General features: G+C 49.3%; 1 protein-coding gene across 1 annotated transcript in view; it reads right to left on the bottom strand.

Moving 5' to 3' along the window:
* LOC135918265 (uncharacterized) overlaps nt 1-13424 on the bottom strand; it is a 168747-nt gene that overhangs the window by 46499 nt on the left and 108824 nt on the right. Inside the window, exon 7 of the mRNA XM_070533557.1 lies at nt 1167-1288. Coding sequence (XP_070389658.1) covers nt 1167-1288 — 122 coding nt within the window. The remainder of the gene's footprint in view (nt 1-1166; nt 1289-13424) is intronic.

The raw sequence follows: 13424 nt of genomic DNA, 5'->3' as shown, positions 1-13424 counted from the left end.
GTGCTCTTCCCAAATGAGGGCAGGTGTGTGCTTGTATTCTTCTGTATACGTGAACCTTTTGTACCCCCCGCTGCTGATGCAGCGGGCCAAGGCGCTCTCTTGTGCGACGTTGGTGTCCGAGGATGTCTCGTGCAGTAAGTCGACTATCTTGGAAACGGCTGCGGTTCGACGCTCGGTTTGTGAGTTCTCGAGCTAGGGAGTGTGCCCTCTCATTGTTTGGGATGCCCTCGTGTCCTGGACGCCATTTGATTGCATGTTCTTGGAATGCGTCACCTGTGGTTCTCAGCGCAATTTGGCAATCTGCCTTGCTTGTACATTCTGCATGCTGCTTGAGAGTCGGAGATAACCAGTGCCAAAAGCCCGTCGGTGTTCCTGTGTATCGTTGCCATGGCGATTGCTGAAGCTTTGGCAGTGGCTGTGCATGTTGTGTTTGTTGAGGCTGTTATCTGGGCTCTTTCCCGCTGCATGTTGTGAACTGCTACTATGACGTGTCCTCTAGCGGTTCGAGCGGCGTACGTGTATTGCACTTCTTGTTTATTCCCAAAGCTTTTGGTAAGCAGCTTGGCTCGGGCTAGTCTTCGGCCTTTGGGGTATTCAGGATTCATGTTTTCCAGAAAGGGCTCGTGAGTGACGTGCCGAATTCGCCGTGAGGGAGCGCGAAGTCGACGCGTTACGAAAAGGAACAACCGTGGATCTCGAGCTTTGCTTGCACCGCTCTTCACACTGGTCGAAAGGCGGTCAATTTTTGCTCAGTCACAAAAATGTTCAACATAACCAAACCGCTCTGGTATGTTGAACAGCGAAGTACCCCGTGGCTCTGGGCTTGTGCTACTGAGCACACGCCGTACGTTCAGCACTCCGCCGCGTACTCATCGCCCAAAATGTGTAGCCTAAGCTGGGTGCACGTTAATAGAGCACTTGGCTGCGCCGAAATGCATACAAACTTCATTTAAATTTGTTCAATTTAAGAGCCGAATCGAATACGATTATACTCTACTTTTTCGAATAGTCACACACCCCACTATATTTGTCGTTGCTTAAATTATGAACCACACTAAACCATCGTTGGTAGGTTGAACTCGCCGCTATGTATCTGTTACCCTATTAAGAAAATGTTTTCCAGCTAGGAATAAAGCTTCGGCACGATGCGACCATGTATTAGTTACCCGACGACTTCTGCAAATATATCCTTGTATTTGGCCATAAAACCGGAAACACTGTAGTCGTACGATCCGATCGCGATCACGGTGGTCTTGCCGGGATCACTGCCTTGGATGTTCTTGAGGGCCTGTAGCAAGCGCGGCAAACCATGGAATCACTCATTAGTTAAAAAAAAAGACTCAACAACGTTTCTGGCCAACGTTGCTGTTCATACATTTACTTCTAAGAAACAGAAAGAAATTAGGCAACAAGAGCAAGTTAGAGAATTGCGAATAGATTGAGGAAAAGCGCAAGGAAATCTGATATAAGCTATGAGTGAATATTGTTCTTTCAAGTGCGTTTGCTGCAAAATATGGAGTCAGTCACTCACAATGGTATATGGAGAAATGTAATAACGCATTCATTGTTTGCTGTGACAATGACGCATGTGCTCATGGCCCCTTAATATTTTCTCAGAATAAAATAGAACACCACATTGGCATGGTGTACCAGGCGGGTGCGTTCCACGGAAAAGGCTTCAAAGAAGCACACAGCAAGACACATATTGCAGTGGTTAAATAAATAGTTTGTTATATGGTATATATTCCAGCGAAGCACGATTTGCGATTTACGTTTTCAGAACCTGAGATATGCACGAAGGAAGAAATGGACGTCACCACCACAAGCTCTCTACTGGTGGTTTTATTGAAGAAACATTGTTTGTACGACACTTACAACCGCCACATAGCGAAATAACAAACTGACAAATAAAATGTAATTTAAGCATTAGAACACTCGCTAGCTTTACTATACGGTAATAAAATATATGTTTTGGTAGCAAAATTCTGTTAACGAAATAGATGTCAGACTGTATAGCTTTATAAATGTATAGCTTTGTAATATAGAAGGTACGTATAATGCCTCGGCGTGATGCGAGAGCCAAGCCGCATGCCGAATCGGCCTTAAATATGGACAACGTGTCACGTCCATGCTCGTGGGAGCCATTGTACTCGATACAATAATGTTGGAAGTTCTATGGCATAAGCAAACATTGCACGTGGAAGCACAAGGTGGTTGCTGTCGGCAGAGCTAGAGCAGACCGCGTCGGCAGAGCTAGACGGAGCTGAGAAGCGCAGAAACGTCAACGCTCGGTGGCCAACAGCTGTCGAAGGGAGCCGGTCAAGCGCGAGCGCACGAGGTGACCTCCAAAGAACACTTTATCTGTTCCCTCGACCCAGCAGGCGTATGGGTCTCTGCACGAGCCCGCCTGTCTTCTCTCCCCGTAGCAATCATTTGGGCGACACCGCCACGTCACCTTCGTGTACCGCCAAATCGGGAGCTTGCAGTGCCGGTATTGGGACGTTCGTAGAGGCGCTCCGCATAATCATCGCATGCCAGATGCCTTACGTTCGTGTCACTTGCTATTTTTAAGGCGATAGCGTTACGGGCCTCCTGTCCCAGAAAATCCGGGTCGCCGTCTGGCAGTTATGCCCCGTGAGCATAAATTTCTGTATATATTTAGGTATATGCATAAGCCACGTCTTGTTATATGGCATGCGGCATATGCGGGTTATACTGCTACGACATGCTATCACTAATGTTGCTCATACCTTCTCTTTTATTCTTCACAATTTTATTCATTAGCAAGATTGAGAAAGACAGTGCACAAACATATGTCAGGAAAGAAAACAACGACAGCGCATGCCTTTTATGTTAAATCTTTTCAGACTGAAATGTTAAAAGTGCGAAACAATAACAAAAACGTGGAAAATAATGTAACTTTCTTGGCGTGGCTGTGGCACTACCTCCGGGATCGGCCTATGCAAGAGGTCGCGTTTTTACCAGAAAGCTCGCTTCCGTGCACAGCGTTTGCAGCCAGCATTTGGCGGTAATCATTACGGTTACATAAGCTGCAGTTGCCGGGAAGCATGCGAAGCTGTCACGGATCTTTAAATGCTACCCCATTCTAACCTTAAAGGCGAAACTTACGCATTCTCCAATGATATTACGTTCGAATTTATGTTTTAGCGTGCTGCCTGTGCCTATGTCTTTCTTGCTGCCCTCGCAAGCATCCTCTGACTCTCAGAGTAAGCCTGATCTTACAACACTCGGCTAATTTACTTCTTGCAACGGGACAAAATGCGGGTGCCTGTAAACACAGATGCTTGTCATCTTTTTGTGATTAACAGAAAAAGAGTAACATGTGGGCCAGCAAGCACCGCCACCAGCCCGTCGGCCTGTCCGGCCGCGCAACGCCTCGGAAGACCGACGTGTACCGCCCTGCAGGTCCACGCCCGGTCTGTTATCACTGCACAAAAGCGGGCCACGTCCACCCCCAACGCCGATCGTGGGAGATGGGACTACGAGGCTTCGCCATCAATGCGCCGCCTGCACAGCTAAGGGAGCGGGCAAGGGACCTTGCCGACTGCATCGCGGCAACGCAGTGAAGACTTGGACGTCCGTCCCATTCGCCATCACGAGAACGCTACCTGTCATCGCAGTGAAAACCGTACACAGAAACAGTGTGTGGCCGGTGTATAAGCGCGTATCCGCAAAATTCAAACCAGCAACCGATAGAAGTGCAGTTGCAGTTCGTCGACATGCCGGACATGCTCCACCGCCTACGAAGACGCAGAAAAGATCCTCTCGACTATATAAATTTTACACTTCAAATGCCAGTGGGCCCTTCACAAAACCCTATGAAAAACTATGAAAAACATCCTATTCCTGAAAATGTTCCCCAATGATTACGATAGCCCGTACTGTGAATGTTGAGCGCAGCTCTATGCGTGTTTTCTTTTCGCGATATATTGGCTGGCCTGTAACTGTGCGGCGCAAGTGCCTCGCTCATCGAGTGATGGCGAGAGGCAGCGCTTCGGTGATCCGTGGGCGCGATTCACAGATGCCGCTGCAGGCAGATTTCCGCTCATGCGTTGCTTTGCTCCCCTATGTGTAACGCGTGCTTATCTGGCACCATCTAGCAGCGGTCCTCGCCGCAGAGCCCCCCATGTGTGGCATGACGCTTCTCTTCCCACGCTTTCTTCATACCTTTTCGTCATTCTCCTCCTCCGCTCTCCACCTGATGGTTCTGCAACGCCCTCCTCCAACGCTTTCCTCATGCTTGTTTCGCTATTGCCCTCGTTCTTCCCCAGATGCGCTCCGCATTCGCTCTTTCATCCTTCGCTGTGCTCGTTCGCTTGATTACGCTGATGGAATCCGACGCTAAACGCAGGAATGGGCGCCTAAACCAGAGGCCACACGTATGCTTCCGGACGCGCTCAACCTCGCGTCTACGCGTCTTGCGCCCGCCGCAACTCGCAAGAAATGGCGGTTTGCATGGACGAGGACGCATGACACCGCGCAATCACTGTGCTCACTCATGGACGTCTTTGTCAGACGCCACTTCCTACTTTGTTATTGGCAATGTTTCGAACTGCTTCGATATCTATAACCATGATTGTCATATTTTTATAGCTGTTAGATGAGCACAAAAAGCAAAGAAGAAGCACTTTCTTGCAGGATATAACCCTGCTTCAGTGAGAGTTCATTGCAGTGCACTGTAGCTGCGCAGCAAGGCACGCCTACGCGAGGCAGCCTAAGCGCGTGATAACAAGGAGCGGTTCAACAAAATTGTGCCGCGTTTTGAGGCGCTTCAACCTTCTGCGCACGCGTGGGCCCGCAGGCGCGAGCTTGCGCGCGTCCTCAAGCGTATGCACTGTCTGTACTTCAGAGCTGCAATCTAATAAGGATGGAACTTCCTTTTTGTGTTGATTATCGTTACTTTAACGAATAGAAAAATTATGCGGTGTTACGTGCCAAAACCATGACCTAATTATGAGGGTCACGCCGTATTGAGGGAAACCGAACTAGCTTGGGTTATTTAATTAATGTGCACGAAAATCTAAACACACGGGTGCTTTAGTATTCCGCCCCCATCGAAATGCGGCCGCCATGGCCGGGTCTCGATCCAACGACCTCGTGCTTGGCAGCACAACACCCTAGCCACTGAGCAACCACGGTGGGTTCCCGCGGATCTACTACTCGTCAGACCGGATCTGCAGCGCAAAGCATTTTTCGTCGATGCACCTGAATACGGGCTACTCGCAAATTGAAGTCGATGAGCGGGATAGAGAGAAGACCGCCTTTATCACTCTAGGAGGCCTCTGTGATTAGAAGGTCAAGCCATTTGGTCTTCGCTCGACTTCCGCCACCTTCGAGAGTGTGAGGCATACGGTGTTGGCTGGCTTGAACTGGCAGACGTGTTTAGAGTACTTTGATGACGTCGTCGTCTGTCCCCCAAACTTCGGTGATCATGTAAAGCGCCTTGAAACAGTACTAGAGGCCATCAAGTTCTCGGAGCCGACTCTGAAGCCGGAGAAATGCAGCTTCTTAAGAACTTCTGTTTGCAGGACACGTAATGAACAGGCGTGGAGTCCTTCCTAATCCGCAGGAAACAGCTGCCATTGCGAACATTACTCAGCCCGACGACAACAAAGCAATGCGCAGGTTTTTTTGGTAAGTGTGCCTATTATAGGCGCTTTGTGCACAACTTCTCTCACACTGCCAAGCCTCTGATTCTTCTCACGAAATTAAACGTCGCATAATGGTGGGAAACAACGCAAGTCCAGGCATCTGAGGACTTACAATGACGCCTGCAGACACCACCAGTACTCGCTCACTTTGACGAAGACGCCGATACCGAAACACACAGCCAGGTAAGCAGCTTAGGTCTCGGCTCTGCCCTAATCCTTAAGAAACACGGCCTTGATAAGGTCATCTGTTACGCTAGGCAGTCGCCGTCGAAAGAGGTAGCCAATTCTTCGACGACGGAGAAGGCATGTATTGCCATAATTTGGGCTAACACGTAATTTCGCCCTCACCTATATGGCAGACCGTTCAAAGTCATAAGCGAGCACCACGCACTGTGTGGACTTACCAATTTAGGGCACGCTTCTTGACGCCTAGAGCGGTGGAGCCACCGACTGTAAGAATTCTACATTAGTATGAAGTCTGGATGAAAGCGCTATCAGGCTGACTCCCACGCACCTATTGACCCGCAGCCGCAAAACTTCCAGTACGACTACGATTTCCTATGGACAATAAGTGCGGGCGTCTTCGCCGAACAACACTGATTCGACCCGTAGCTAAACAGCCCTGTCGAGTTATTTGCAGGGTAGGCCGACGTTGTCCCAAGGGGGTTTAGGCACGGGTTGTTTGCATTATTATTTCAAAAAACCTCCTCAAAAGGAATAGAATTCACCGACGCTTACGACACTCCCTAATGCGAATTTTACACGCTGCTGTTTAGGTGTTTGGAATTCGCGGTATACTGCGGAAGTTAATTTGATTCTGAATGACAGGATCCTTCGGCTGCTTCGCTGAGCCTCTGCCCGAGCAGCTCGTTTCGCAGCAGTGGCAGACCAAGCATTCCCATCGTTTGCGTCATTCATTGTTTACAATAAAAGTGTGAACACGGAAACGCATGGCTCGCCCTGAGCGGTTCATCTAGCGTCAGCGGCGCAGCAGAAGCACGACAACTCGCCCGCCTGCCCTTCAATAACCAGCAAAGTACAGGTAGCCGACACAGGAATCTTCGGCGAAGCTACGTGCAATATTAACTTGGCGACCATGTTTGCATTTACAGACCGATATGTCGACGAGGACTTAGAAGCTTTTGCGACATTTTTCTTGCCCTACAAGATCATCCGACGCACTGGCACACTGCACCATGACGTCGTTGCAGACGGCATTTCGCCGTCACAGCGGCCCCTGTCAAGCCCGGATGTCGCCCACATGGTGCATACTAAGCCATTCAACGTCCGCTGGAAAACTTTGAGACCTTGTTTCGTTGCTGTTTTTCTTACTGAGGGTGCTTGTGTTTTTCGATTTTGTGCTTCTGCCTGTTGCATCGGGGCGATACTTTATAAGAGCACAGCTTAGATACGTGTGTTACCTTTATCGCGTAACAGCTCTTCACCAGCTAATAAATGTTAAACGCTAACGCTGGACGCAGGATGCGCCTGCATGTATCGGAAGTTCCTCGAATGTTATGATTCTATCTGGTGTCTGTTGCAATCGAACCTTGTGACATTTGACTGTATGCGAGATGCAAATTGTGTAATTCTTTCTCGGGAGCACGCGGCATTTCCAATAATGCTGAATCCTTCGAAGAGTCATGCGCACAAGGTGACGCGCATAAGACGCAGATTGACTTCCGACGACTGCCGACTGTGCTTGCGGCTACCGTTATGGTTTGAGTGTAACCTGGGGTGCTATAACGTAAAACTATTTAAAAAATTTCTATTCAAATTCTGCAACCAGTTCACCGCGATTCGTCAAAAACGTTTTTGGACCAACACCAGTTCACCTGTCTGTCATGCGATGTCACGAAAACCGCGATACCTCTCCATTTGACATGACGTGTACACACTGATTGTGCATAATTTGAACGAAAAAAACAACAAAATTGGTATGTCTGATTCGATGCCTTCTTGACATTAGCCCTCGGTTATTGGTCAAAAGTTTTTGGCCTGCACCCTCTTCACCTGTCTCTCACGCGACGTCACAAAACCGCAAAAACTAACCGCGTCTAAGTGACGCGTACGCGTTAAAGATGCACTAATATGCCGAACAACACAGGGGCCCTATAACGTAAAACTATTCCAATATGTTTCTATTCCAATCTCCTGACGTCAAACTTGCGTAACCACCGATGCATGCACCATGCGGTCACCCGCAGGGTTTTCTGAACAGACCAATCAAACGCTCTCCTCGTTCATAGGAGGTCACTTTTGTTTGCTTGAAAAACGAATAACATTGCCTACACTGAGCGGCTTGTCGTATCTAATTGGCTGGCAGGAGGTGAGGAGAACGCTCCAGTGGACAGGGATTCACTGGGGCAGAGCCAGTGCACTGAAAATCGATAACCGGATGAAGAGGGTGGTGCCGGCGTCTGCGATTGGTCGGCTTTCCCTTACTTAGCTTGTGGTGGCTGGTCGAAAATCGTGGCAGCATGCAACGGAAGTTTAAGAATGACGCTAAAGCTGACCCTCAGCAAAGGAGAGTTGGCAGAGGTGGCAAACGTGCCGAAAGGGCTCGAAAACGTTACACGGCCACGCAAGAAGTTTTATTATACGCAAATACACCCATGCTCTAAGGCAGGTGCGAGTAGCCAGCGTCTCAGCGATCGGCGGCAGCCGTCTTTTATTCCTTTCGGAACGGGGCAGCCTGCGGCTATTCCGAAGGAAATTCAGTTTTGTTCGGCATATTAATGCATCTTTATCGCGTACACGTCACTTTGACGCGGTGAGTGTGTGTGGTTGTGACGTCGCGTTTCAGGCTGGTGAGGTGGGTGCAGCCCGAAAACTTTTTACCAATAGCCGGGGCATAATGTCGAAAAGCGGTGGAATCAGAAAGAACTGTTTTTCTTTTTTCTGTCAAATCATGCATAATAAGTGTGTACACATCATGTCAGATTGGGAGGCATCGCGGTTTTCGTGACGTCGCGTCACAGACAGGTGAAGTGGGCGTGCTCGGAAAAAGTATTATACCAATCGTGGAGGGCTGATAGCAGAATTGGAATAGAAAAGTTCGGAATAGTTTTACGTTATAGCGCCCGACAAGTTTCTTCAAAATAGCCGCAGGCGGCCCTGTTCCGAAATAAAGAAAAGATTGCTGCGGCCCATTGCTCCGGCACTGGCTACTCGCCCCTGGCGGAAAGCATGGATTTATTTGCGCGGAATAAAACTTATTGCGTGGCCATGTAAGGTTTTCGAGAACTTTCGGCAGGTTTACGAGCTCGTACTGCCAACTCTTCTTTGCTGAGGATCCATCCATTTTAGCGTCATTCTGAAGCTTCCGTTGCATGCCGCCGCTATTGTCGAAGAGCCACCGCAAGCTAAGTAAGGGAAAGCGGACCAATCGCACACGCTGGCACCACCCTCTTAATCCGGTTATCGATATTCAGTGCAGTGGCTTGGCCCCATCGAATCCCTCTCCACTTCAGCATGCTCCTCGCCTCTTGTTAGCCATTTAGATAAGACAAGCCGCTCAGTGCAGTCAATGTTATTTGTTTTTCAAGCAAACGGAAGTGGCCTCCTATGAACGAGGGGAGCATTTGATTGGTTTGTTCCGGTAACCCTGCGGGTGACGGCCTGATGCTTGCGTCGGCAGTTAAGCAAATTTGACGTCAGGACATTGGAATAAAAACATATTGGAATAGTTTAACGTTATGCGACCCCTGGGGCCGAATTCACAAACCGGCTCGTTCGTAAGTGCGCTTTGCTATTGGTTGGCTGCCTTGGCTAATCATATATCCAGCATCGATAATGACTGGAATTTGTTCTTACAAAAAATTACAGCGTAAGAAATTTTTCTGTATACGCACCTTGGCTTTCTGGGCACAGGTTCACCCAGAGTGGAAGAGTTAGTGTCACGATTTACAATTATTGCTATTGTGAATTTAACCCTCAGTAAAATGTGACAATATGAATCGGTACCAACTCGCTCACCTCTCATTAGATATATTGCGATCATACAACATAAATATTCGGTACAAACTCCACCCACATAAGCGCACTCCACCTTCCTTTGCTACCTCCGTGTTCCGCGTTATAATTCTGGATGGAAAACGGTATTGCAAGTTCGTTTTGCCACCCGAAAATAAGCCAACGTAATTCGCTGAAGCATCTATATCACTCCCCACAGAGCGGCGGTGTAGTCACTGCATTATTAGGTCACTAGGGTGAAATGCTCTCGAAAACGTGAACGAGAGGTGAGTAAGAGGAAGCGCGCGTCCATTTGAAGACACCAGTGTTGCGACTTCCTGGCAATTAGAGGCAACACGACGTGTTCAGGGCTTGTGAAAAAAAAATTTGCAAGCTTGAAGCAAATGACGCGCGTTGTGGTAATATTGAGCATATAATTGTATGGCCTCTCAGTCAACTACAAAGTACAGTCGAAATGGTACAGCTAATGGAGCTAAGTCTCTAAGAGGTGGAAGAATGTAGGCCCTAGTTCTGTTACCACTGGTCTTGCTTTGCTACCTGTTGCTTCCGTGCTCATCTTGTGTGCTATGAACACTATCGTTCAAGAAGGAAATCATCAGCTATCCATTTCGTGGTCATTTGTGCGCAGCTCTTGGGGCGCCGATTCCTGCGACGAGCATTGGCGCCGCTCGCAATGGAGTGAATGAGCACAGCGAAGGACGAAAGAACGAACACGGAGCACAGCGGAGGATGAAAGACGGTGATAGCGAAGAGCTCGCCAGGAGGAAAGCGGAGGAGGGGGTATGGCGAAAGAGTGAGAACAAAAGCGCAGTGCCGCAGAGACAGGCTGCGCGTCGACGATCGCTGTGAGATGGCGCCAGAGCAGTGCGCATCGTCTGTTCAGCGATGGCGCTACCAACGCCATATATGAAAACAAAGCGTTGCATGAGCGAAGGTCTGTCTGCGGCGGCCGCTCTGAATCGCGCCCACGCCTCGCCCAAGCAATGCCCCTCGCGATCTCCTGATTATTGAGGAAGTCGCGCCAGACTCCGCTCCGTTTGCAACGTGCCACACGAGAAAGATTGTCCGCGCCAGCCAATATATCGCGAAATGAAAACAAAAAAAATGCCTGTGGCTTAGCTAAGGTTAAGCCCAGGATGCGAAGCATACTAGCCTTTATTTTAGTTGTTGAACCACTGTTTAGCCTGGTGAACTGCTGTTGCTTGGCTATGTTTGGTTCGGCCAGACGAAGAAACAACTCTTGCGTTGCTCTGCTTCTCCTTCAAGAGTGGAACGCGACAGCGTTCCCGTCGACCCGCCAAGGGGCGTAGGACAATGGGCTACGGCGCAGCGACTACGCGCCCCGCATTGGACGCGGTGAGCGTCGAGCAACGCAGCGTTTGGCGCGGCAGCGAAATGTGCGCCTGAGCAAATGACGCACGCCTGAGCCTTAGAAACAGCTCGTTTCTAAGGCAACACCGCATTCACTAGAGGCGCTTTTGTACCGCTTTGAAGCATCGTACTCGTGGCTCAGTGGTAGCGTCTCCGTCTCACACTCCGGAGACCCTGGTTCGATTCCCACCCAGCCCATCTTGCAAGAGTTGAGCCAAAGCCACCTAGAAAATCAGTCTCTGTAGCACGCCGCAACGTTCGCTTCTCATTCCAACGAGCAGCTCTGTCTCCAGGAGGCATCTCACCTCGTGAGTGTCTAGCAGAGACAAGCGCAGCTGCTTATATACCGCCGCGAGCGACGGCGCGAGTTGGAGCCCCGTTTTTCCTCTGTCGTGACGTCACGGTGTCACGTGGTCAGCCTTAAAGGTGGCGCCGCGAGTGACGGCGCGAGTTGGAGCCCCGTTTCTCCTCTGTCGTGACGTCACGGTGTCACGTGGTATTGAAGGCGACACCGCCGCGCCTGAGGAGCTGGGTTGAGCTCTCGTAATATGCTTCGCATAAAAAATTGGAGGACGCTTAAGCTTCGCCTTCAAGAGGGGAACGCGAGAGCGTTCCCGTCGACCCGCCAAGGGGTGTAAGACAATGGGCTACAGGGCAGCCATCACTTAAGAGGCGCCCCGCATCGGACGCGGTGAGCGTCGAGCCATATGGTCGAGGAACGCGTCGTTCGGCGCAGCAACGAAACGTGCGCCTGAGCAAGCGGAGCGAACCAAAGAACTCGGTATCCCGGAGGGGGAAATGATGCACGCCAGCCAAACGTCGTGATCGGCATGGGCAGAGACATAGAGAGATAGTGATCTAAAGAAAGGAAGGACGCTTGATTCTACAGAGGGAGCAAGGCGAAGCGTTGTCAGGGGAGAGTCCGAGCCGCGACAGCTCCAATGCGCGCGTGGTGCGCCATCTGTCGGGGCAGCGCCGTACATGGAGAGGAGGGGGTCTTCTGTGTTTGCCGCAAGATGGCTGTCCGTGTGCGGAAAGCGCAGAAGAAATGCAGCGAAACGCACTTCGCTACTCGTGTAATTGCGACTTCTGTAAGTTACATATTCATAATTACCGATATACACCACAGTATAACATTCCACGGCTCGTTTCGAAGGCAACACCCCATTCACTAGAGGCGCGTTTGTACCTTTTGGAAGCATCGAAATCGTGGCTGAGTGGTAGCGTCTCCGTCTCAAACTCCGGAGACCCTGGTTCGATTCCCACCCAGCCCATATTGGAAGTTGCTTTTTATTTATAGAGTGCCTGCCGTGATTTATCGCTCACGGTCAACGCCGCAAACGCCGACACCGACGACTCCGGCTTAACATCTCTCAAATTTTGCATGATGGAGTATTGTAATCTTCGGTGAATTTTCTACATGTTGCAAAGGAATGTGACATCCCTCTCTGAATCTTTTGGCTTTACCATGGACTGCCCGGTAGCTTGGGAAACTTTGCTTGTGAAGAATCTAAAGCATCAATATTTGACCAGCGCGCCCCTTTTTTAGGAGGTATACAGAAGTGAGGAGAATGTAGATGTTCTAGCCGTATATATCTTTATTTGGCGGCAACGCCTACCGCACATCACGGAGCCCACAGAATGACGCGGAGGCAAGTATAAGAAATTATGTTTCAATGATGTTGCCTAACCTTAGGAGGCTAATCTAAGCGGCCAGAAAATTTGGAAAAGAAAAAAAAACAGAGAGGACACCTCTCAGAAGATGTGATGTGTGAATGAAGATGTGAAAATAAAAATGTCAGTGCGGATTTCTCGGGGGGTCCGTCTACAGGAAATCAAAGGAGTTCGTTTCTACCTCTGAGGGACTATAAAGGCCCCAGCACTTGACATCGGGTTAACCTCCTTGATCCACTTTTTACGAACACGGCTTTGCAGTGCACGGTTAAGTACAGGAGGGTCCGATTTCTATGTGTTCGAATCCGTGGTATCGCAACCCACGAAATGCCAGTTCAGCAAAGACGTCCCTGCCAGGCCTAGCAGAAATCACAAAACTAGTTTAGGCTTCTAAACATCGAACCCCTAAATTCCGTCTGTAACCGCGCTTATGATTTGGCAATAGCGAACGCCTTATGCAAACATTTTCATGAGTATGGACTAATATTTACCACTAGTGATACAAGTTTCTTCAAAAGTATTGTCAGTAAGTATATCTACGCTTTCATTCCTTTAAAAACAAAGAAAACAAACACTCAAATTCCTTGGATGACTAGGGACTTTTTGCATTTATCACGTCGTGTGGCCAGATTACGTCGGTCGAAACGCTCTGGTGAATTAACAAAACTCATGCGATTACATAGTGCCAACAAGAAGCTCTGTTCTAAAATGGTTGCTGCAAAAGAATTCTAT

The sequence above is a fragment of the Dermacentor albipictus genome, chromosome 2, assembly GCF_038994185.2.
Source record: "Dermacentor albipictus isolate Rhodes 1998 colony chromosome 2, USDA_Dalb.pri_finalv2, whole genome shotgun sequence".
NCBI classification, from domain to species: Eukaryota; Metazoa; Arthropoda; class Arachnida; order Ixodida; family Ixodidae; genus Dermacentor; species Dermacentor albipictus.
The sequence above is the reverse complement of the archived record's forward strand: the minus strand, read 5'-3'. Positions and strand labels throughout refer to the sequence as shown.